Source organism: Equus quagga, chromosome 7 (genome assembly GCF_021613505.1).
Source record: "Equus quagga isolate Etosha38 chromosome 7, UCLA_HA_Equagga_1.0, whole genome shotgun sequence".
Lineage (NCBI taxonomy): Eukaryota > Metazoa > Chordata > Mammalia > Perissodactyla > Equidae > Equus > Equus quagga.
Genome location: NC_060273.1, coordinates 124045313 through 124071472, shown reverse-complemented (window position 1 = coordinate 124071472; position 26160 = coordinate 124045313). Strand labels below are relative to the sequence as shown.

The window sequence follows — 26160 nt, the reverse complement described above, 5'->3', positions numbered from 1 at the left end:
CAAAATCACTGTGGATGTTTGTTAAAATGCTCCAGATCTACTGAATTTGGATTTTGGATGTTAGCCCAGTTTTCTGCATTTTTAAAAAGCTCGGCAGTTGACAGTTATGAACACTAAATGCTAAGAATTAGGACTCTACTCATTAAAGTTTGTTACAGCAAGAAAGAGCCGTGGGTCCAGCTGCTGGAACTGCCACCGCAGGAGATGAGCAGGGTTCTAGGAAGCCACTGGCCAGCGTACTGGGGTTGCTTCCCCAGCTTTCAATGCTCTTTCTCTTGTAACATCTTCAGGTTTACTTGGCTATCTACAACAACAAATCCTCTAAATCCCTCCAATTTAGGGAGGAAGTCTGTATCTCAGAACTAAGTAAATCTTTTCCCTTTTCCTGGTCACAGTATTGGTCCAGGCAGGCATATGACCCATCCGGGACAACCATGTACAAGGACAGGTTTGCATGTGTTTGGGTGAAAAGAGGCTCTTGGAAAGGGAACTTCCTCATTCTTCCTGACAAAGTGTCTGGAAATAACCATCCCTCTCTCTGTCTTTTAGATGTGAACAAGGAAGTCTGTGGCCCCAGAAGTTAGTTGGCAGACATCCTGCAACCATGATAGTAGCCAGCTTTAGAAAGAAGCCAGTCCTGCGCAAAGGCAGAGTGGAGAAACAGAAAAAAATTAGATTATTGAGATATTGTTAAGAATCATATCCAGACCGACCTCTGGACTTCTGGTTCTGAGGAAAAATACTTCCACTTTATTGTTTATCTAGTTTGAGTTGAGCTTTCCCTTATTTGCAACTAAATGGCATTCTGCTACAACCCTGACCAGTTTTGTTGTTCCCATTTAACATATATTAGAATGCATAAGGAATTCACTATCTCTCAGGCAGGCGAGACCAGAAGTACATACCGCCCAGGGCTGGGCTTTCAGAGGACAGCTGGGCTTTCAGCGCTTAAGTTTCCCATGGAGCTCACCACCATGTTTTGCTAAATTAAACCTATTCCTCTGTTTTGAAGTTGGTCACTGCTTTTCAGGACAGTCCGGCAGTGTACATGTTCATGAACTGGGTTGGTGCTTGAGAAGAGGAGGCATCCTTCAGACTTCCCTTTCTTTCCCTCTTTTCTCCTTCCCTCCCATTCTCCTTTTTTCCACAGGAACACTGGCAAATACAATAACTACCCAAACCCAAAGGGCTGTGTACTACCCTGATATGCATATGACATTGAACCACACATACTTGTTCATTGCACAGGCTCTAGTCTCTCTATATGGTCTCAACAATACTTGTATCTCCTGTTTTTGTTTGTCTTATCCTCAGGTGTTTTCAGTAAATTTTCAGAACTTAGAAATTCAATCCATTCAAAAGCAATTCTATACCCAATGTGGCTCACCATCAAATAGGAAAAGCTCACTATGAAATATATAAAATACATTCCTTAGCATATTGCAATCTACTTTACATATGGATGTTACTCAATTCATACTGACTTATGGATCATTTTGTTTGCTATATTAGATATCTAGTTAATTATGCACCAAATATGCTTTGCAAGTGCAGAGTTATCCATGTAATTCAGTATTTCCATAAGCAATTAAATAAGAAATATGTATTTTTGTACTCTGACAATATTTTAGAATATTTTTATTCAACTGCAGTGATGTAAAAATAACAATGATGATGTTTATGAATGATGATATTCATGCCTGCCCAGATGTTAAATGCTATAAATGTGTGTGTGTGTGATTGCCAAGGCAAAGAAGAGCAAATGTCATTTCAAGTTTGTGAACCCAGTCATTTAAGTAGGTTGTGGAGTTGCCTCTAGAAGTATGCAGAGAAGTATTTAGAGAGAGATTTTGATTTATGTAGTTGTTTGATTGTTCGTTTGTTGGTCCTTGGCCAATGGTCCAACGTGGACATGCCTTAGGACTCAAAAGTTCCTATTACCAACTTCTTCCTTGGGAAAGTATAAAGAGGAGTGTTAGTCTCTCCTGGCCAAAGACTTCAGACAGCATACCATGGGCTCAATTCTACACTCTCAGAACTGCAGAGTATTTGGTTCACTGTGAGGAGCGGCAGAATTGTACTTGCACAGAAAATGTTCGGAGAGTTACAAAGTCTTCTCTTTTCTATCAGTCTTTTACATGCATTTTGATTCCTGTGCTAGATTTGGAGGATGATATCTACATGAGTGTGGTTAATAATATATAATACATAAAATATAATTATGTACACATGTAAATAGTACATAAGTATATACTTATTTGCATGTTTATTAGTCTCTCCCATTAGACGAGGAGTTTCATGAGGGCAGGGCTGCACCTTTTTTGCTCGCCACTATATCTAAGTTTTTAGAATTGTGCCTCCAGCACTGAAGGGCTCAATAAATATTTGTCAAAAGAAAGACAAAAAACACGGATAGATATTTAATACAGTCCTCTCTGTTACTCGATAAAATTCAGCTGCCTCATTATGCTATATTACCAGATTTACCAAAGAGAAAACCTACATTTTCATATATGTTTTAGTTAAATAAATCTATGTACAATTAAGTATGTAATAATTTATATAACTATATGTAGCCACATAAATCAGATTATCTTTCTTGGAGCAAGAGAGAAAAAGAATAATGGTTGAAAGGACAATGGTAGCTCTCCTAACCATCTGATCATCTCATGAAAAAATAAATCTGTGATTTTAATCTAATTCAAAAATCATCAAACTACAGTTTGTTAGTTAAATAGCTTCATTAAAACAGACCCACAAAGTGCACTTTCTATGTTTAGTAGTGATATAGTTCACATGGGTTTTATAAGCTACTTATACAGTGAATCATGTTAACAGCAATTATCAGTGCATTTGTGATTTTCTCATTTTAGAAAGAGGTACAAATGGGGAAAATAATAAAGAATGAATGGAAGCTTTGGTTTCACTTTCTGCCACTGAGTAAAAGAAAACAAATACATATTTTATAAAACTAAGCCAGAGTATTGGGAAGCTGGGAAGTAATATGACTCAATTAGCCTACATTCATATCCAAACTTTGGGGACATAATTGGGACACATTTTCCTATTTAAAGGCAGCACTAAAGATTTTCAAGCTAGGTGATTTGACATTACAAAGGGTTTAGAACTCAGTATTTCATGTATCTATTCAATTGTCCTCAAATATCCTTTGTTTAATCAGTGTGTCCTTCCTCCCGATCCAAATTCATTCCATCCTGTGGACTGAATTCAAGTCTCACCACTCTTAGTTCTTCAGTATTTACTTCAGTCTCCAGATTTATGTATTTATTCCCTGCCAACTCCCACTGGCTTTTAAATGATAACTTTAAGCCAGTTCTAAAAGAAAATGGCAATAATACTTTCCAGTCTTGTTCCCAAACTGGACATTATCCACTTTTCTTCCTGCCAAGGCAATGCCTAACTTTTAGTTTTGTATAGTGCACATGATTGGTGCTAATTAAGTATTTTTAGAAAGCTATCCAATTTTACAGATGAGAAAATAAAGTCTAGCAAGTGAATTTAATGGCTGTTTTTACATTATTGTGAGCCATGTAAAGTGAGGACTGGAAATTAAACCTCAGATAGCCTAAGAAAATTCATGGACAAATAGAAGGGAGAAACTTGTGAGGGATAAAGCAGATCAGAAGTTAATATAAATGATTGCTCAGATCTGTCAATTTTCAGTAAAAGTAATTCATAATCGTTTTGAAAATTTAATACAGGAGAGGGAGAATAATTATACAGTGAGAATGCTGCTTAATGTGAGTAGGGAAGCAATGAAGCTGAGGTTACCTGTTCACCATATGTGAGTTTCATTTGGTCATAGCACCCATATTATTCTGTTTCACAGGATATGATAGAAGGATGCTGACACCATCAGGATTATGTTGTACGGATTTCTGCTTTACTTATGTGTGGGAGACCATGGACTTCCACCTCAGTTCATTTCCATAAATCTGGACAAATGAGCTAATCTGAAAAGCAAATCTAAAAAGTTAAAATCAAAAGAACTAAAAAGTAATGGATAGATCCAGCCATATTGGCACAAATCTCAGTGACACCATCCACTTAAGGAAACCACAGAATCATCACATATAAAATGTTAATACCAGAAGAGATTTTGTGATTAAGGGTGTTGGCAAAATGTCCATTGTTACAACGGGTTAAGGTTTGCATTGCGAAATAGAAGTATATTTGTTCAATCATCTAAATTACCAACTAAAAACTCACCTCAAACTGAATTTTAAAGTAAAACTATTTAAACATCAGACTATATATACATATATAGTATATATTAATAATTAGATATTCATTTATAATATAATAAAGAGGATTCTACAATAGATGCTGTTCCATAACCTGCTTTTCTCACGAATATATTGTATATATTTTTCCATGTCAATATAATAGTAAATATGGACAGTATTGAATAATTTTCTATTTTATGGATATATCATGGTTTAGTTCAGTATCGAATGATATTTGGATGGATTCAGGAGTTCTCTCATATAGATATTTCAATGAATGATCAGACTCCATTTGAATAGTGGGAGAAACATAAAACAAACAAAAAATGACTAGATAGCTTCATTAAGTAAATAGGAGTGCATAATCCTAAACACAATACAAAATATTCACTTTTTATAAATAAGGCTACTAAATGAACCTCTTTTCTATGCCATCAGCCTATCTTTAGTAATGTGCTTCTTAACTATATTGGACAATCTATATTTGTGCTTTCTTCTTGTGAAAGTTACTCTCTTGTAATAGCTACCATTAGTGGAGGTCAAGTAAAACTTCCAAAGTCCCAAGTCCACGTAGCACAAGACAGAGACAAAGAGATGGCTGAGCCCTGTGCTCAGGTAGATGCAGCCTTAGAATGACGGACACATTTCCCTGCTCGTCACCCTCTACCCCACTGGGGACGTTTAGGGTTGAATACTGAATATTCTGTACTTTCTAGGATATAAATAATATAAAAGCTCAGAGTTTTTAAAAAATAAATCGTGACTAATTGAAGACAGAAATTTACTTTATTACAAAATCTTGGCTTATAATTAGTGTGTGTGCGTGTGTGTGTATACAAGCCAGTATTTAGTATGTTACAGTTATTTCCAACATGACATTTTTACAACTTTAAAATTTGTGAAGTCTTTTAGTAAAATATCATTCTTTTTTTATTGCTTGTATTCCAAAGAGGAACTTACAAATTTTATGATGGCTTTGAAATGATGCATTCCCAAAATATAGACCCACACATTTGGCTTAATTAAAATATCTTTTGAAACTCAAAAGATGAAGGGGAAAAAAACAGTGGGCACGTCTGATGGAAGAGAGCTGAGATATTTCTGGAGGATCTGTCTGTTTCTCTTTGGTCAAGGGGAGTTATTTTTTTCATGTAGTTTGAACTCATCCCAAGGACGTAACTATAAGAGAGAAAGCACAGCCTCTGCCTGCCTACATAGAACTCAGCTAATCTAATGTGCCACTGACTTATTCAGCAGTGAGTTAATGACTGCTATAGAGGATTTTTTTTCCTGTCTGTTAAAATAGAAGCTAAAATTAAATGCTTTTTTTTTTTAGAATTAGGACTTTCTTTAAAAGAAAATAGTCAGTGTATCCACATTCAGGTGTTAATCAAATGACATTGACAATGTAATTTCCTTATCTGCAAAACTTGTCACCCTAGGCTAAAATTTTTCCTTAATTGGAATGTCTTTAAAGAATTCAGCTGATAAAAAAGTGGACAGGTCTAACTTGAAGACAATGAAATGGAATAAAGGTGCAGGGCTATTCAGGGAGCGTCCAAGCCTCCTTCTTCCTATCTTGGAGTTTATTTCCAAGGTGGGAATGCACATTATTAACTTCTACTCTTTAAACCTTCAAGAAACAGACTAGGAAACAGCCTGTTTAGAAAACAGGATGTAAGCAACTCTTGAAAATAAAAATTTAAATGCAAACCAAACTTAAAGGTCACTTAGTCCAACCTGTCAACCAAATATCAAAATATTGCTTCAAAATTTCTAGTGGCAGGGCACTCATAATCTCACAAAGGAACATGTCACATCTTTCTCCTAGAGCCAGCCTGTGGAAAACAATGGAATAATGGAGCTCCTTCTTTGACATACCAGCCATTCAAATCATTGAAGACAGCTATCATACCCCCCATAGATCTCTTCTTAACTGAGATAAACATCTCTACTTAATTTCACAGATCATGGCCTACATCCTGGTCATCATTTTTGTTAGCCTCCTCTTGATAAATTCAAATTGGTCAAGTTCTTTTAAAATGCAGCAACAAGAATGAGATCTTACAGAGACAAGAATTAGATCTCCAGATGAGATATAACTAGTGCAAAGTACAATGATGTTATGAACTGCCTTTTTTAGGCTGCTGAATTACAACTAATAATCCAACTTTGTATTAGCTACTAAAAGTAAAGAACTAATTTCCTTTCCTTCCCTCCTCCAGCGCCACCTATGGACCAATTCCTAGAGCACGGGGGACTACTTATCTCCTTCAGTCTGAGGGCAAGTTTGGGCAGGAAAAAGAAGGGTGGGGAAGACACCCAAGGAGGAGGTTATGCTTGGCGTGGGGGTCAAGGGAGAATATGACCGGCTTGCCAGCAATGTTAAAAGTACCTTAGTAATGGAAAAATTGCAAAATTTTGAAACCAAGCAAAGGATCAAAGGTATTCTTCCAACGTTTCATCTTCTCCTAGCGAAGAATCTAGTTTGCTTGTTATTTCATATGTAGTTGATTAAAGTCCACAGATGAAAAACCAAACATATGTCTTCATCAAAACAGTTTCCTTGGTGTCCAGGACTAGGTGTCTATGCAGGTGAATATAAATATTTTGTGGCTTCTCATGGGATTTTCCACATGTAAACTGACATTTCTAGTCATGGAGGTGTCCCCTGGAAACTGTCTTTCAACCTTTACAGTTGTTTCTTCTAGCAATTAATTTCTGGTTAGAAATTCTATGTTAGAAATTAGCACTAATTTCAGTCAATAAGCCACACTTAACCTTTTCCCAATCAACTACCTATTAGAGCAAGTCTTATTGAAAACAACCACAATAATTAATGAATTGAAAAATACATTTATCTTGGAGGTAGAATAAAAATGTAAGAGAAAAAAATCGTACAATTTAATCCTCAAAAGAAAAGCCTGAGTTAGCACTTAAAAATTACCTCAAATATTCAGTTCAGAGTTTTGTGTTGTTTTGTTTTTATAATTTTGTATGCTTCAATAATGTATCATCAAAAGAGGTTATAGAATCATGTTCCTGGGATAAATTTGTTAAAAACATTGAAAACTATATTATGGGAGTAGATCAAGGGGAGGACGTGGGGCCCTATACAATACAGGTCCAAACCACCTTCCTGGTCTGGCTCCCAATCATCCCTATAAACTCTAAATAATCTGGGCAACCACTAATGTTAATTCTTCCAGAAGCTTCTCAAGTTTCTCATCTTTGTGCGTTTTTTATCATCCAGTATTTTGCTTAAAATGTTTCCACCCAATAACTTTACTATTGAACTACACTTTCTTCCCAGCCCATCTCAAACACCATCTCAGCCACCAAATCCAATCCCCAGGATTGGAAGTGGCCTTTTCTCCTCTTGGTAGCTATAGCTCTTTGTTCTTCTCTTATGATGTTATTTCCGGTGTAATGACTATTGATGTGTGTGTTTTATAATCCTTTCCCAAATGTAAGAATCTCAAGGGTAGGTCCTTTATCTTGGGGTCATATACAAAGGCAACATTAGCCTCTGGGGGTCAGGAATAGCTTTCCAGAGATGCTCCATAATATTCTTTAAATGGAAGATCTTAGTGTTCTCTTCTACTCTGTGATTCTATCTTTATGCAAAGCCACAAAGGCCTTATTGTTGATCTATCACAACTAAGAACCTAATATTAATATGTTGTCATAAATTCCAACTTGGTATTTATTATGCCTTTGCAAGATTCCCATTTTGCAATCTTATAAAGAAAAATCAATTCATAAGTTATTTGCTGTAAGCATAAGAAAAGCTATACTCCAGAAAGGCTGACTCCTAATTATGCAGGCATTACTTACATTACTCATAATTTTCAAATAATAAAACACAGGGTTCTCTTTTTCCCATACCAAGTGAGGTGATCTTTCAAATTATATGTTGAAGGAAAGAAATTTTTGAAAAATTAAAAGCTGACAGCTAAACTGCCCCCAGTTTGCATATTCAAGCACAAGCAGAAAAAATCCTAACATAAAAATAATAGGTCAGGATTTATTGGACATTTCAATAATATTATTAATGACTGAAATGATGGAAGAATATTCAAGGACTTAGAAGCTTGATTTCTGCACGTAGCTTTTTAATTGTCTATAAGGTTTAAATGTTTATATTTACTTATTTTATAACTCCTATATAGCTCTTATTATAATCCAGGCACGGTTCTAAGAGCCTTACATATATTAATTCATTTAATTTGAACAAAACCCCTTTGAGGTTGGTACTGTTGTTACCCTGATTTCACAGATGAGAAACAAAGGCATCAAGAAGTAAATAATTTGCCCAAAGTCACAGAGCTAGTAAATAGAAGAGCCAGGATTTGAATTCAGTCTGGCTGAGTTCTTAACCACAACATCATGATGCAATCATTTAGAGAATGCGTTCCTACCGAATTCCAAGAGAGCATGGTCAGCATGTGACGAGCGCTGGAATCAAAGATATTGCTACTATTATTATATCTCCAGGTTCTCTCATTGTTTCAAAGTATCCATCCCCACATGTATAACAGGCACAGTTTAACTTGAACACAAACAAATGTGGAAAAGCATGGGACAAAATTTCAGGTTCATCTGTCCTGCCACTGAGCAAGCATCTATGACCTTGGTTCAGTCATTACATTCATCACAGGATCATTTTCCCATTCAATTTTGAGACTGGTATTAGCTCAACTGTTTGTTTCAAGGTTATTACAAGAATAATACATATATTAGTATTTCAGTGAATAGAGTACTCTAAAAATACCAGACAAGGTTAAAGGGAAAGGGGTGAGGAAAAAACATCCTTGGCATCATGGGATTGATAAATTGCAGAAAAAAGCCATCTGCCCTCTCCTTTCAATGTTCATTACATGACGGCCTGCTAATAGCATGTCTAGTTATGAGGTGAGACTTACTACTGATATTTTGGGTCAGGAAATCATTGTGGAGAACAACATAGCTTGACCTACATAGTCGAATAATTAATAAAAGCTGACTTTAGAGGCCAGAGGCTGTTCCGTGATACACGCCATTTATCCATTGCCTGAAGAGCCAAAAGAATTGACTGAAAGACAGCAGACTTGACACACACAACATCTGTCTCGTTGGAAATATTTGGCAGTTACTGTAGAGATGAGTTCTGTGGCCAACTGCTCTCCGTGATTTAGATGAAGCACTTGGGGTCTGATTTCTGAATTAAAATCTTACCAGATAAAGACATTGTGGGCATTTCTCAACAGGCTATGCAAAGAGGAGACTAATTCTTATTTGAAATTTGCTATATTTTCCAAGGATTAGTACTTAAGAAAACTGCTTATCTGGTTCTATCTTTTGCTGAGGAATTGACATTTTGTCCTTCCTAGCTTACTTTCCAAACTTTGATTAAAAGAAAGATAATAATAAATATTGATTGTTGTCCATTTTAAATCATAGTTTGGTGAATTTTATACTCTCAAAGGGAAAAATTAAATACATTTTGAAAAGGATTCTGCCCAAATTCTCTCTCCTTATATGACTCATTTAAAAATTATGTTGCCATCGTACTTGAAGTACTGTGGATTACAGAATTAGCCTTCACATAAATGCTTTGATATATGTTGAACAATAAATTGTCCTCAAGCACAAAGTTACCTTGAGGTGTCACCCAGGTTTCCTATGGCTTCAGGGACCATGGCCAAATAAACCTTCACATACAATGGCATCTACTTGAAGCTCCTTGAGAAAAGAGTCATGCTTTCTACTGCATTTTAGTAACCCTTATTGTTTACTTTAATAATTCCTCATAAAAAACAGCATGATTCTAGCACAGTGTAGGTGCCAATAAGGTTTCCTGATTAATTAATCTAATTTACCAATATTAAATGCTATAAGAGTTTCTAATAGTTCTAAGAAATAAATTTCAATCTATCAAAATACTTATTTTCATCTCTTTCTCTTCCTTCTATTCTCTGTGTAACTAATGGTAAAGGAAAGATGAGAGCAAATGCTCTGTCCTTCATCCAGTGGCCTTTCACTTTCCATCCAAAGGATACGGATCATTCTCCCACTTCCTACCTTTATCTAACCTTCTTAGGCTTTCTTTCTCCAGCTATCCTAAGTCAGCTGCATACTTTAGATGTTCCACAGCCATTATTTAAGGTTTCCTTGATAAAATGCCTACTCTTTCTCTCATTGGCCTGAATTTTAGAGAATAGCCTTTTTCTCATAATTATTATCAACCAAACTGGACTTTATATAGATGCCTGTTTACAGTTTGTCCTTTTTAAATGATTTTTTTGCCTTATACAATAATCAAGTGAAAATAAAAGAGGATGTAGTCTTCACGTGTTATTTAAAAAGTACATTTGATGGGCTAACAATCTCGTCTTCTGCTTTTCAAGTATATTTTTCTCCTCCTATTATAAAAATCAAATAACCCCAAATCTGCATTACTCTGATTAAGTAGATCTAAACCCATTAAGCTTTCTTTTCGTTACAAATCCATCATGACAAACCGTTTAGCCTTTCCTATACAATCTTTCTGATATTAAAGGTTCTCAAATAACTCTTACTCCAACAACTTACTTTTAAGAATTTAGTCTAAGGAGACAATGAGGAATGTACACAAAATTTGGTTAAAAGAGTGTTTATCAAGATGCTTATAAGAGAGGAGATTTGCATGCAACTTAAATGTCCAAAAATAGAGGCTGGTTTAATAAAATGATGGTAAATGACAGAATGTTAGCCTGATGTTTTAAATAATGTCAGGAAAGAATTTTTAATGAAATGGAAACATTAATTTTATATCCTAAGTGGAAAAAAAGTGATATCAAAAAATATGAACTATGTACTGTAGAAATTTTACACACACGTATGTATACACATAAACACGCATGTGCACAATTTTATATGAGGCATCAACTTAACTTGCTATCACTCTTTATATGATTATATACAGCTATAGACACATATATAAATAGACCTATACATAGAGGTAAATGATAGAAAAAAGAATGAAAGTATATATAACCTAAGATTATGATAATTTTATTTACTTCTTTTACTTTATATTTCCCAAATTTTCTTCATTATTTTTGTAAGGAAGAAAATCAATAAATTCTATGTAAAATATATATTCTTAAATATAGCTGGCTATTCCCAAGACAAAAGCAGTGTGTACACTGTTAGCTTTTCTTCCTATTACGGCATTCAACAGCTCAACCTAAAGATAATTATTTTATTTTCTTGTTTCTATTGTAATCACAGGAAAAACAGTTTGCTGATTCTCCAGCAACATATGAACTTTCATAAAATGATAGAATTTTAATACTTCATCACGTTTGCTTAAAAATAATGTTATTTTTTAAAGACTTGCTCTGTTTGGGATACATGGATTGATGTGTAATTAATTCAATTAAAACAAAACAAATGATAGGTATAATTGTTAGAATCAAGAAATAGATTCGTGTGGAAAATCAATGAAGAAGATAAAACCAAGTAAAAGTATGGAAGATTTTTAAAGAAAGTTGGACATGTTCTAACTATTTTATAAGTCCTTTGTGAGTCTCTTGTAGATCTCTTTTCCATGAAAGTGCTCAACTTGGAAAAGAAAATTTTTCCAGAGATTAATGCTAAATTTGCCCCTTAGCCTATCACTTTAAAATAGTAATTTTCATTTTCATAAATGTGTAGAATTGTACCTTTTGGCAGTGCAACAACTGACCTCATGCCACTCCATTTGGAATCCAAGTAAAAGGACAATTTACAGTTATTTTCAATTTTAACCTTTCTAATTTTTCAATATATTTTCCTAAAGTGAGCAGAAAATATGTTTTTCTTTCTTTATGAGAATTTTTACTTCTTTCCTCCCTTATAAAAAATAGATTTGATAAAAATCACTATTTACTGAATTTTTGTATTCATAGCCAGTAACATAAAAATAAGTATCTACAAATATATCTACAAGTTTATCAACTTTTTGCATTACCAACAAAAACTCTTAAAAAAACAAAGAAAGAGAAAAGCAACTAACTGACATCTCATGGTAGACTGAAAACCAGCCACACATTCTTCTTCTTGCATCCTCACCTTTGCAATACGAAGTGGCAGATCCTCCCATCAAAAGTGGTGTTAACTAGTCTGACACAGCTGAGACTTGAAAAATGCTTGTAACTGGGCTGGATCTTTCTTACTGCTCTTGGGACCTTTCCACTACCACTGTGTAAGGACACCTGATACAGCAGAGACAAGCCGTCTCAACTGAGCCATCCTCCACTACCCAGTACTAATCAACCAGAACACCAACTTAACTTTCTCATAGAATTGTGAGATGAATTATTGTTTTTAAATCCACTAAATCTGTGAGGATTTCTTAAGCAGAAAAAGCTTAATGACACACATCCACTATCATTGCATTCACAAAAGTATTTCTCCTCAATCATTGGGAAGGATATACGCTCAGAAAAAAACACAATGGTTAAAAGGGTATACATCAACTTTTCAAAAAATGTGTTACATTGTCTTTTCTTACAAATAAAAGCTTTATCACAACTTGGCTCCAATCTTTCTTCCGGGCAAGAAAGGATTTCTGTACTTGATATTTTATGACATTCTTTGATATTCTCTATTTTTCTCTTAATATCTAATTGTTAGGGCATGGAATTGCAAGCTAATAAATTCTAATCATTGTAATTGACAACGAAGTAGAAATGTTTTTAAATTAAAAAGCTAATAGTTTATAAACTATGCTATAGAAATGTTTACATATATAAAAGAAAATTACTTTTTTATAATACATACAAAATAAATGGCAAAAAAATTTCCCTAAAATTGTTGTCTGTTATCTTAACTGTACAATTCTATTTGTTTGTATGAATACATATTTAATCTTTCTTATTATCAGAAAAATAAGTAAATATAATTCTGAAAATAAATCCCTTTGACTCTAGTTGACTGGGAAATTTCCTACCAATCATCTATGGCTGGCAGCTTTTCAGAAACTATTTTAATCATGCAGAATAGCTCTCATTATGATAATTTCTAGAAATATGGATTCAATCATGAGCTATCCTTCCTTAGACCAAGAAGATATCTCAAGGGGAGAAAAAAACTGACAACTGCTCATAATTTCATCTACTTTGTGAACAATTTAACTGAAATTTACCAAATCTCTCATTTGGTAATCAAAGTTCAGAAATCTAAAAATAGCCCCACTCTACCCAAGAGATCTACTTAATGCTTGTCAACATTCTGATATTCCATGGCCACTAAAAAGAAGTCTATTAGACAGAGTCAGTCTCTGTTACACTACTTGATATTCTGACACTGAATTCTCATCCTCTAAAAGACAAACATGAACATGACTATTCATGGGGTGAGAGGTACAACGTAACTTTTAAAAAAATTTGTATGAAAGTCTTTATGTTTCTGGGATAAATGTAACCAATTTCTCAGAATGAAATGGAAGCAGGAAAGATTATGAGATTATAAATGAAATTGATGAGATTTGCAGGCCACAAATTTAAAAGAATCCAAATTCACCTTAGGAAAGGGATACCAGTTACCAAAAGGAAATTGGTTTGGATGGAATATAGCAAAGAGGACAGGAGAGGATAGAAGGTAAATATTTATTATTTTTTTCTAAATAAGAAAATCTGATCAGAAGCCAATGCAATTACAGAGAGGATAAAGAGGGAGAACCATAAATGAAATGATGTATGGACTCTGTTACTCTGTGCTGAACTACTCTCAATAACACAGGGTCTTGAAATTTTTTAACAAAAGTGATGATGGATTTTATATTACTACCACATTCCAATGTTTATGTTGTTTTCAGACTGATAGTTTCAATAGGTTAAATGTATGCCAAGTATTATTGAAATTTCTCTATGAGTCATCTAACATAGTTTATTTCTAGTAAAACAAAAGCTTAGCTTTTATGTCATATTTCTGAATCATAATGACATTACAATTCCATCTTAAAAACCTCCCTGAGGGGCCAGCCCAGTCGTGCAGCAGTTAAGTGCACACGTTCAACTTCAGCAGCCCGGGGTTCACTGGTTCGGATCCCAAGTGCGTACATGGCACCACTTGGCAAGCCATGCTGTGGTAGGCATCCCTCATATAAAGTAGAGGAAGATGGGCACAGATGTTAGCTCAGGGCCAGTCTTCCTCAGCAAAAAGAGGAGGATTGGCAGCAGTTAGCTCAGTGATAATCTTCCTAAAAAAAAAAAAACCTCCCTTAGCCTCAATTCCCCTTTCAGTTACTGTCCTCTCTCCCCATCCCTATACAATGAAGTTATTTCAATTCCACTTTTTGTTCAAACACCAACTTCTCAGTCTTTCCTACTAGTCTTATCCAAAAATATACCTCCTACTATTCTACCTCAAACTGAGCTTTAGTTTTCTTTATAGAACTTACCATGATAAGCATGGGGTTTATTGTCTAATTTCCCATTTGACTAGAAGATTCATGAAGGCTAAGACTATTTTTTTATTGGTTATATCCTCAGGGCTAGGAAGTGTGTGGTAAACAGTATACACTCAATAAATATTTGATGGACGGATGAGTAAATAAGTGCATAAATTGATTAATGTTTGTTATAGCCATTTTTTAAATTAAAGATTTTATTTTTAGAGCAATTTTAGGTTCACAGCAAAATAGAAAAGGGACTAGAGATTTCCCATATAGTCCTGACCCTACACATACATAGCCTCCACCATTATGAACATCCCCCACCAATGTGGTACACTCGTTATAATTGATGAGCCTGCACTGGTATGTCATAATCATCTAAAGTCCATAGTTTGCATTAGGGTTCATTCTTGGTGGTGTATATTCCATAGGGTTGGACAAATGTACAATGGCTTGTATGCCTCATTGTAACATCATACAGAGTATTTTCAGTTCCCTAAAATCCTCTGTGCTCTGCCAATTGTGTTTGTAATTTCAAACTTCACTTATTCGTTACTGGTAAATAGGAAAACGATTGACTTCTGTATGGTAACTTTGCATTCTACAACTCTGCTGTAATGTCATTTGTGGAAAGACACTTATATTTCTTCCTTCCCAATCTGTAAATCTTTTATCTCCTTTTCTTGTCTTATTGCAGTAGCTAGTATTTCCAGTGCAATGTTGAAAAGTAGTAGTGAGAAAGAGTACCTTTGTCTTGTTTCTGATCTAAATGGGAAAGCTTTGAGTTTCTCACCATTAAGAATGTTTTCAGCTCTAGATTTTTTAAAGATACTCTTTGTCAAATTGAGGAACTTCCCTTGTATTCCTAGCCACTTTTAAAAATATTCCTGTAATTCTTCCAAGTGCTACAACCTCTTTCTCCACAACTCCAGTGAAACTGATCTTGACGAGATCACAGGTAAGACATGTGTAAATGTTTATCTTGCTCAGCTTCACAGTACCTGACATTGCCGGTCACCCATTCCTTGAAATACTGTCTAACCTTAACTTTTGGGATGCGACACTTTCCTGGTTTCTGTTATATCTCCCTGGCCACTCCTTCTCAGATTCCTCTAGAGATTTAACTTTCTCTACCTATTGCTTAATTATTGATGAACCTCTTATTGGTTTCCATTTCTTGGTCCTCTCTTCTTTTCAGAAGTTATTCTGCTTCTGGGCAAATTCATACACTCCCTGAGCATCAACAACCATCTGTAGAATTATGACTTACAATCTATGCCTGATTTCTTAACTAATGTCTAGCAAATTCCTCAAATTCAACATGTGATGTACTCAACTCATTTCCTACCTCCAAATCCAGTGTATCCTCAATTTACACTACCTCAGAAAATGGTACCCAGTTGCTTAGGCCATAACCTGAAGATGCTTCTTCTTTACTTCTCCCTTTCTCCAAGCCCATTTTACTCAATAACCTCAAAAGTCACCAATAATTATCTATCGTATCTTTTAAATATTTATTAACTCTCTCCTCTCCATTCCCTTTGTTACTACGTGAACCCAGACCAAGATCATCATGTCTGACCTGGTCCTCTGAGTAGCCTTCAAATTGTCCCCTTATCTCACTCTGTTCTAATTTTTGTTCCATACTGCAGTGGCAGTGATCTTCTCAAAGTACAAATCCTCTCCATTGCTCTTAGTGTAAAGTCCAAATTCCTTAAAACAGCATAGAAGACTGCAGAATCAGCCACTGTCCGTATCTTCAGACTCATTCTTGGCCACCATGTCTCTCTTTTGTAAGCTCTAGTCACAGTGAGTTTCTTCCAGCTCGTGGAATTACTACTTTTCTTATCTCCTCGCTTTTTAAAAAGCTATTTATTCTGTCTAGAATACGTCCAGCTTTCTGCCTGCTAGATTGAAATTATTTTTTGGAATTATGTCAAGATGTTATTTTTTCAGGTAGGCATGCATTCCCTGACACCTAGTTTAAGACAAAACATCTGCTTTATATTCTTATGGCTCCATATACTTCTCCTGTCACAACATCCATCATATTTACCTATTTATTTATCTGCTTTCCTAGTTCCACAGCAATTTCTATAGATTTGTTTACCTTTGAATTCCACCATTTAGATAACTATTACTTAGTAAGAGCTCACGAAATATTTGTTTAGCAATAAATGAAAACTAATTTTAAGTCAATCACTTATTTTGTTCTCTTTTAGTGGTAAAAGTTCATATTTGTCATTAGTTTACTGAATTACTCTGTTAGCATACAGAAGAGAATTATGTATGCCATGAAACTTGAACAATTTAATAATTCTTAAAATTTCTATACACGAAGTCTAGAATACTCACTGGTAATAGAAATTTCTATATGAAATAAATGTGTCACCATTTGGCTCCAAATTACACAGTGCCATCCAGGAATGTGAGCAGGTAATTGGGAAGCAGTTTGGGGTTTAAGGACATGGTGGTCTGTCTACAAGTTCCCTGGAGAGGGAGGCAGCAAGTGGGCACATCTGTGCAAACACTAATTAATCTGGCTGATGTCCTCAAGTCTGAGGATGTAAAGTAAGGGTTTTTCTTTCTTTCTTTTGCTGAGAGAGATGTGTTCCTATTGCTTTTTGCAGATATCAGAAGTGAGTCTTAACAACTCAAAGAGACTGAGAACACTGAGGTGTGTAGTTACGTCTGTATAAGGGGAATGTGTGGGGGACAACAAGACAGAGAGACAGAAAGAGACAGAGAGAGGTAAAAGATGGATACTGGAGTACACACAGATCAAGAATTAAGTCCAAAGAAAAGCAGTGTTATCTAGTGAATGAAGTTCACAAATCTGAGCGAGTCAATTTCTCCAAGCTTCCCCGCACAATATAGGAATGTAAGTGCCATGAGAATTGATTGCAAATGTGACAAAGTGTTTTGTGCTTATCTGACACTAGATGCTTTGGGAGGGAAGAGTAAAAGTAGAAAATTGGATGAGGATCTCTTGAACTAAGCAGCATCAAGAACTTGAATCAGGGCTACTACAAAGTAATGAGGTTTGAGGTAAAGTCATTAAGCAATTTTTATCTCTAAGAATAGCGTGTATTGGAAATTCTCCTCTCCAGACGTAGTACAACGAAGAGAGTATATGTTTGATTGTAGATTGAACAGAGTAAAAATTATTTAAAAAATTGGGGTCAAACACAACTTTTTCTAGGCGAATATAAATAAGATTATTTCCTTTCCTTTGCAAATTAAAAATAAGGAGATTTAGAACTTCATATAATCACAAAATCTGTATGGTTTGAAGTTTAGAAGAAACCTTCGACACATCTCCATCTCTGGGGGGATTAATGTGTAAGCAAAAATAGTGCATGGTGACAGCTCAAATCTTTTGTCTTTTAAGATATTACATTAAAATACCTAGAGTCTTTTGGAGGATTATTTTTGTGCGTGAGTGTATAAAATTCTAGTATATCCTATGCTTTCTGCATTACCACTACCCAACAGCAGGGAAACAACAGCAACAAAACGTCCCAGCAAAGTAACAGACTTTTTAAACTGAAAAGTCAAGATGCTCTTTAATGATCTAATATTTCATATATTTAGTCCCCATAATTAGTTTTAAAAATATGAAAAAACCTGAGGTAGGCTAGAAAATAAAAGCATTGCTACTAAATGTTTTTATTCAAAAAATATTCAGTATTTCCTTATCTATAAGCAAAGATGGAGTTTAGAAAGAGGCAGGAGAAGGGCAAGTAAGGTCATGTGTCTGTCCTAAAGAGATACCCAACCTCAAAATTGTATTTCATCTTCCCTATTTTTTCACCTTTTAAAAAAATTATTTCACAATATAGCAAAGATATATTTAAGAAATTGGGCATTTTAAACTTTTAGGGGACTTTTCTATTAATGTTATAAAGCCAATATATTATATTAGAATTGGTATAACTCATAGGCAATGCTAAATGATAAAGCAAATATGAACAGAACATATTTCTTCCGAGAACTCCTAAACATGCCTCATGCAAGAACAAGGTTGCTTAAAACATACAAAAACACACAGCTTAAGGTAATATAGAATAACTATCCCATTTCTGAATATCAGAAGTGTTTCAATAGTATTTAATAATGAACCTGAATAAAACTGAATTCTATAAGCATTTGAGTCTCCAGTCTCATTGATCTACGTGGAATACGGCAGTGTGTTTAGTTTTTAAAGTTTTGCTGCCCATAATATCACTCTTCTGATAAAATATGAATGCTGAATTCATATTTAAAAATATGGCCCAAAGTATTCAAGTATTAACTTAAAAGTTCTATGAAGATACTGGTTTCCTAATTATTTAAATACATTTGCCTATGATTCCAGATGTGGCTCTTACAAAGTAGCAACTGAGACATTATATACTACAAATCTAAGGCACTGCCAATTTGGGGTTAGTGGGCTTAAAATAGAATACTAAATTTTTATTCTACTCCTACATTCCTGTTAGGAGTATTTATGACTATAATTTTCTACAGACAGATAGACTTTCCTGAGGATACGATTCTCACATTAAACTTTGAAACCCACTGTACATATTTGCAGCCTGGGTCAAAGTGGTTACAGCAGTTTTATTTCTATGGCACCGTCTCAAACCCCTAGAACTGCCGCGAGTTAATAAAAGCCTGAAAAGAGAATTATCTCTGAAATGAATTAAATGAACAACGTACCTTTCAGCAATAATATAACTTTTTCAGATATAATACATTTATTCTAATGTAATATATAAAATACAAGAAAAACATTTAAAAAGTAAAGCATACTAAAATCCAATAACTAGTGGTGAAAAATGGCATTGGTTCTATTTAAAAATGGTTTTATTTAATAATCCTTTCATTCGTTCAACAGTTGTAGGTTTCCTACTCTGCATAAGGTAGTAGGCTAGGTGCGTTAGATACGATGATGAGTAACTCGAACTGTGCCCTCACTGCAGATACTATTACTTTCTTCTTCAAAACTCTTTTTCAAAACCCAGCCAAATCTCTGAGTTTTCCAAGGTTTATGCTGGTTGGCAGAACTTTAATCCGAAACATGTGGCAGAGATACAGGCCACTTTCTATTCTTCTTGGTGCTGATATACAAAAAGTGGAATTTTTTAAAAACTTAATCATGGTTCTACCTTTGATTAGAGAGAAAATCTCTATATAAGTTTACATAGTGCTAAATTATTTAAAGGACAGCTATGTCCTTAATGAGGACCTATTTGGAAATTAAGGAAGTTACCCTGAATCCCTAACTGCATATGTCAATGAGGTACTTCACAGATGAAAAAGCAGTTTGAAATGTGACCACTGACTAATCAAAATTTGCAAGGCAAAGTTTTTGTAAAGACTTTGAAGAATAATGCAGCTGAAATATTGTCTTCTTTCATATATTTATATTCTTAGACAAGTAACAGAACAGCTACAAAATACTGATGGATACTCTCAATGGCTAAAATAAATTCTATTTTATTTAGAGTGACTACTTAATTTGAATAAATTAAATTCGAAATTATTTTCCAGTGGGAATAAAATTTTAAATGTGTATTAATATTAGAGAGAGAAAAATTTATTACAGTCAAGTGGTATCTGTACTCCTTTAAAGTATAGTGTTAATCACCAAAACATAATTTTAAATTATTTATTTGAGAACACCCCTAATAAAAATATAATTTAGTTATAAAATAGAAATGATGAGATTGAAATTCCTAGAGAGCAATAAATGAATCAGCAACATACAGCAATCTTATCCAGAATACCTATAATGCCCCACACCAAATTTGTCAGTCACTCATGAAAACAAAAAGAACCATTGAAATGCTTAAATCTTGCACTTACCAACCTCCACAATACTAGAACAGTTGGAGTCTGTGAAGCCACCTGGACACTCACAGGAAAAGGAACCTTCAGCCACTCCAGGCAAACAGACACCTCTATTTTCACATGGATTAGGATCACAAATATCGCCTGAGGAATAAAGGAACAGATACTGACTTTTTTGTTTGGTCTCAGGCGCAGGAATGTACTATTTCACATGCCCCACAGATCTTCCCTTAGCAAAGTCACCACACTATTTCGATTTACACATAAGGTATGCAAGATCCATTTGAAACCATGTGCTTTTAAGAGAGAGAGTACATAGCATGGTAAAAATTAAACTTTATAATTCAAACATTGCATACTGAAAGCTATTAACTCAGTTTGGGGTTCCTTCATTACATGTAAATGAAATATTGTCTAATTTGTTACAGAGGATTAGCCTGAATATCTGTGGTAAATTGGTTTATCAATTATTCCAATAAATAGCCTTTATATAACCAAACACTTTGCTTTGTAAGTTTGCAATTCTTCTTACTAAAGGAATGGGGTTTATTTCTGGATCCCTAGAATCTGGGCTTGTCTATGTGACTTGCTTTGGCCAATAGGATGTTAGCAGGCTTGAAACCAGCAGAGGCTTGAAAAAGTACTTGAATATTTCTACAGCCTCTTCCGGAACCATGCCATGGCCGTGAGGAAAAATTCAGGCTATCTTGCTTGAGAGAAACATGGGAGGATAAGAGAGAAACTGCTACAGAGAAATAAGTTGTGCCATGACAAAGACCTAAAATACCGTGGCCATGGCTTTGCTACTGAGTGGTAGATGGAATCTGAAAAAACACTGAGAAAAAGGCTACCCATGTTATGTAGAGAGAAGCAATTGGTAAAGCTGTCTGTCACCCGAAGAACATGGGTGATAGAAAATGTACCTAGCGAACTTTAGCAAATGAGTAATGAGATTTCCAGGTAGAATGTTAGTGTCAGTTGGCTGTTAACAGCTGCATTTGGTGAGGTACCATAAGAAAGAGAGGTGCTAAATAAAGAACTGATCAGTTTGAAAGTAAAGAAAAGGAATATAGAGGGACCAGGACTTGTGATAGGAAATAAAACTGTTTCTCAACTCCAGCCTTTCAAACCAGTGAAAATCAAATCCAGAGCTTTGTCAGAAAGACGTGGCCTCAACATTAATGTCAAATCACGGATGTGGCTATGAGACGCTTTGTGAAAACATTTCAAATAATTCAGATGCAGCCTGACTCTCTCAGCTAAAAAAAGGGGCTTCTAAAAATCTGAAGGGTATTATTCGTGAGCAGCCTGACATATCCAAAGTAGCCCTGATTAAGTCTGGAGTGAAAAGCAGGCTTCAGACAGCATCATGGGTGTGGCTTTACTGCACAGAGAGGGTGTGAATCTGACTCATAAGAGGCCACACAGTTCTGAGGGGAGCTTTCAGGTGAAAGTGCTACCTCCTGGATTAACAGAGAATGAGGCTTTCCAAAATCTAAAAAAAATTTGGGCCCCAGTTTCCTATACTTTGTATTTCTTAGGAACTTTACTTCCTTATAGGTATTATTATATAGGATTAATATTATATAGAAATAATAGTTATTACCAGAACTTATTTCATCTCTTTTCTAGATTAACCGCTTTAAAATTTTAGAAAAGTGAAAATGGAGGTTAAGATTTTTGTCAAATTTAAAAAGTAAGTCATTAGATATAATAAGATGATAAAAATACTACATTAGCACTGCAGTAGATATTAGAAAAGAGAGTTATGAAATAATGAATAAATGAATGAATGAATATGTTTTGGGAATACCATAGAATTTGGTACATATGTCAGATCAGGGAAGATTAAATAGTTACATCATAATTTATAAGACAAGGAGCCAATGAATGTTTTCAATATGTATTTTAAAGTTTTGACATGGTCAGATCTATATTTTAAGAAGACTCTCCTGGCAGCATCCTATAAGTGCATTTGAATGAGGAGGGTGACTGGGGATGACTGGTAAAGATATTTCAATAGACTTTCTGTCTATCTCTTTATCTATCTAGCTAGCCACCCACTCAGCCATCTCTCCATTTATCCATCCATTTCTCCATCCATCCTTCTACTGCTTGAGTACCTATTTTATAGCAGGCACTGAGGTAAGTGCTGGACATACAGAACTAAAGACAGTCTTTACCATCAAGAAGTACAGAGCCCTACTATGGGAGATTAAAAAAGCAGGAACAATTACACCATGTAGTAATAAGAGCTGTGATTAGTATATATGATCCAAATTGCAGGATCAACAGAGACTTCTAAAAGGATTTAGTGCTATCAGGTGATGCAGAAGAGGAAGGGGTGCATGCTCAAGCTTCCAGGCAAAGGGAATAACATACGCAAAGGAAAAAGATCATGGCTCCTTCCCAGAGCTTTGAGTAGGCCACTACAATTAAAGCATAAATGTGTATGAGGAATAGAGACAAATGAGCTAAGAAAAGTAGCATGGTCATATAAATAAAGGCCTTATATGCTGGGCCACATATTTTGAAGTTTCTCTTTAAGCATTGGAGAAACCACAAAAGGACATTGCTCACAGGAAAGTATATGCCCACATTTGTGTTTAGGAATGATGACTCGGGCAGCATTGTATTGGATCAAATGGAGGAGTCAAGGCTGAAGGCAAAAGGACTAAGCATCAATCTTTTGAAGCAGTCTCAGCAAAAAATGATGAGGATTTTCTTAACACTCCTTAGAGGTGGCTATGGCATGGAAAGCAATGGAGGCACCATTTCATCCCAATCCAGTTAACAAATACTAAATAATGCAACAGGAAATGAAAGTCCCCCAAATCACTACCACTCCTCCCCCAGATGCTTAATCTAGAAGCAAAGGCATTACTGTTGAGAGTTTAGAAAGAGTCAATGAGCAGTTTAGAAGTGAGATCATGCCTCTCTGCCTTTGGTGTGAGCAAAGCAGCACAGCTTCACACAGTCAGACTAACAACCTTGTCATCTACTAATTCCAAACATTGCATGAAGATGAGTATTAACACTCAAACATATGAGTTGTCAGTTATAATTCCGAGTATCGTCAATACTACAAAAAGAGGATGTCTACATTCTCCAGACCAGAATCTGTTGTTGCAGCAATGTCAACAGATCAAGGCCTGTTGTAGATCGACTTATTTACACTGACAGAAGCAATGTCTACAGGAGAAAGGCAAGGCACGAGCAGTATCCTACAGGTTCTCAAGCATGCAGGCTACATTTATATATTTATCCAAAATTGAGAACCTCTCATTCTGATCTTTTTCACTTCTACAGCCAAGTTCCTGCATAGTTTATTAACTGATGTGAGCTTACTGTCCTGACATGCCCAGGGCCACATGAGGCCAGAACGTCTGGTCCCTTTGATTATTTCATGATTATGGGGAGTTTTTGGTGTCCTGAGAAACCTTTCTTGGTACTTGTGCTGCCCCTTCTAGATGATAATACTTAATCTAACTGCTTTTCTACCAGGTGTGTATGCCAGGCACATGATGCTTCTGTGGTCCAGGACGATCCGTTCGCCTCTCCTTATGTCTTGTGGTTGTCAGCTGCTGTTTAGCTCATACGTTTTGTCTCTCCTGTCCGTGTACTTTTTGTTCTTCTTTTCTGCTTATGTCTACTTATTTCTAATACATTATGTACTTGTGAAAATTCATCTTTTACTTTATCCCCATTATTGATATTTACTTAGTGTCGTTCTGAAAGGGAGAAAAGAGGTAATAGATTTGACCAAAATGTTCAAGGTAGAATCGAGATGACATTGTGACCAAACTGATGTAGAGGTTGAAGGATAGCAAGAAATCTGGGTTGATTTCTAGAGCTCCTGCCTGTAAGACTGAAGGGCCATCTTTCATGAGGAATATAATGGATTTAGTTTTAAAGAAATTATGCGTTCAAGAAGTCTGTGGGACATCCTAAATAAAAACATCCCATACTCTATTGAATCAGCAGATATGGAGTTGGAGAGGTTTTGCAATAGCATACGTTAAGTGTGAATGAGAAAACTATATCCCAGTGAGAGTCTTTAAAGGGATGGCAGAGGAGAGGAGCTGAGGGGAAGGGAGCAGAGAGGAAATAAGAGGAGAGGAGAGGTCCTTGGACATACCAACAAATAAGTAAGGAAAAAGAGGAAGAATCTTCAAAAGAGAAAAAGAAGGAAATTTAGGTTAGGCCTCCTCCACTCTAGTATAAATATTCAATTTATTCAACTAAGGTCTAATATATCAAGGTCTGCCTGAGATTAATAAAGGTTCCCACATGTACCTCTGTTAGATGGACAGCGTCTGAAACAAGAAAACAAGGTTTTGGCCTTGGATAAAGTAGAGGTCAACAACAGAAGCCCATCAAACATAATTAGGGTTCTTATAGGCTGTGCTTTAAGTCCATTCCACACATCTAATTATTATTATTTTTTTTCCTGCTTTTTCTCCCCAAATCCCCCCGGTACATAGTTGTATATTCTTAGTTGTGGGTCCCTCTAGTTGTGGCATGTGGGACCCCGCCTCAACATGGCCCGACGAGCGGTGTCACGTCCACGCTCAGGATCCGAACCAGCAAAACCCTGGGCCACTGAAGCAGAGCGCGCAAACTTAACCACTCAGCTATGGGGCCGGCCCCCACACACCTAATTATTAATAGCATCCTTGTGATGGGTTTTCCATGAAGTAAACGCTATGACAAAGTTAGGAGTGTAATACTTCTATTGGGAAGTAATGCCTGTGGAAGATAAAATGAGAAGGAAGCAGAAATGGGCAGAAAAAGCCTTGATCTTGTGATGCAGATCTGACACCGGTGAAAAGAAATGGCAGGGAGAGAAGAACAGGATTGAGCAGGAGAGTCTAAAATGCAGACTTGACAAAGTGTCAGCCACTCCACCTGGAAGCTCCGAAGTGAAGATTACTCTTTAGAGGAATCCCCCAAGAGCAGAAATGACCAGGCACTAGTGCCCTTACCATATTCAGTCATTGGCTGGAGGTGGCCCAGACAGAGTGAGGCTCTAAAGTTTAAGGGGGATCCTGAAAGTGCTGCAGAAGGACGCCCAAAGCTTACTGCCTTCCTTGCAGCTAGACAGCTTGTTGTTTCCTGAAGGGAGATTGGGACCCTGCACCTCCATGCATGCCACAATCCCCTTTCACATTCTCAAAACCGTCCTGATTTAGATAGGTTACATAGTTACCTTGGTCAAAACCATCAGATGTTAGCCTACTATTTTCTCTACACACCCACTATCTCAGTGGGTGGTACAGATGTGGGCTGACACCTCGAGTGGAAACAAACTTTCTCTGCCTGGAATTTCAAGTCCAATTAAAATGCACTGTAGGGACTTCTGACTCCCTGACATTCCAATTAATCTAAGAAAGCATCAGTTCAGATAAGAATCCTGATTAAAATGCAATAGACTCCTGGACTTCAAATCAGTGTTTTTGTCTGGTTGTTTATTTGGTTCTCAGTGGATGTGTTGGTAGGGTCTTTTAAAACTAAGATGGCAACCAGTACAAGAAGGCAGGCTCAATAAAGGAAAATAGGACAGTAGATGATTTCATGGTTCTTTATGCCACTGTCAGCAAGCTCCCAAAATATACCTCTGCATATAGTAATCTGTGTGCAATGTTACACCTTGATGCTTCTTGGCTGGCTGGCCTC

General features: G+C 35.8%; 1 protein-coding gene across 2 annotated transcripts in view; it reads right to left on the bottom strand.

Moving 5' to 3' along the window:
• Positions 1-26160, bottom strand: part of EDIL3 (EGF like repeats and discoidin domains 3) — a 407727-nt gene that overhangs the window by 239513 nt on the left and 142054 nt on the right. For both annotated transcript variants that reach the window (XM_046668389.1, XM_046668390.1), the window contains exon 2: positions 20500-20628. In XM_046668389.1, the coding sequence (XP_046524345.1) occupies positions 20500-20628 (129 nt within the window). The remainder of the gene's footprint in view (positions 1-20499; positions 20629-26160) is intronic.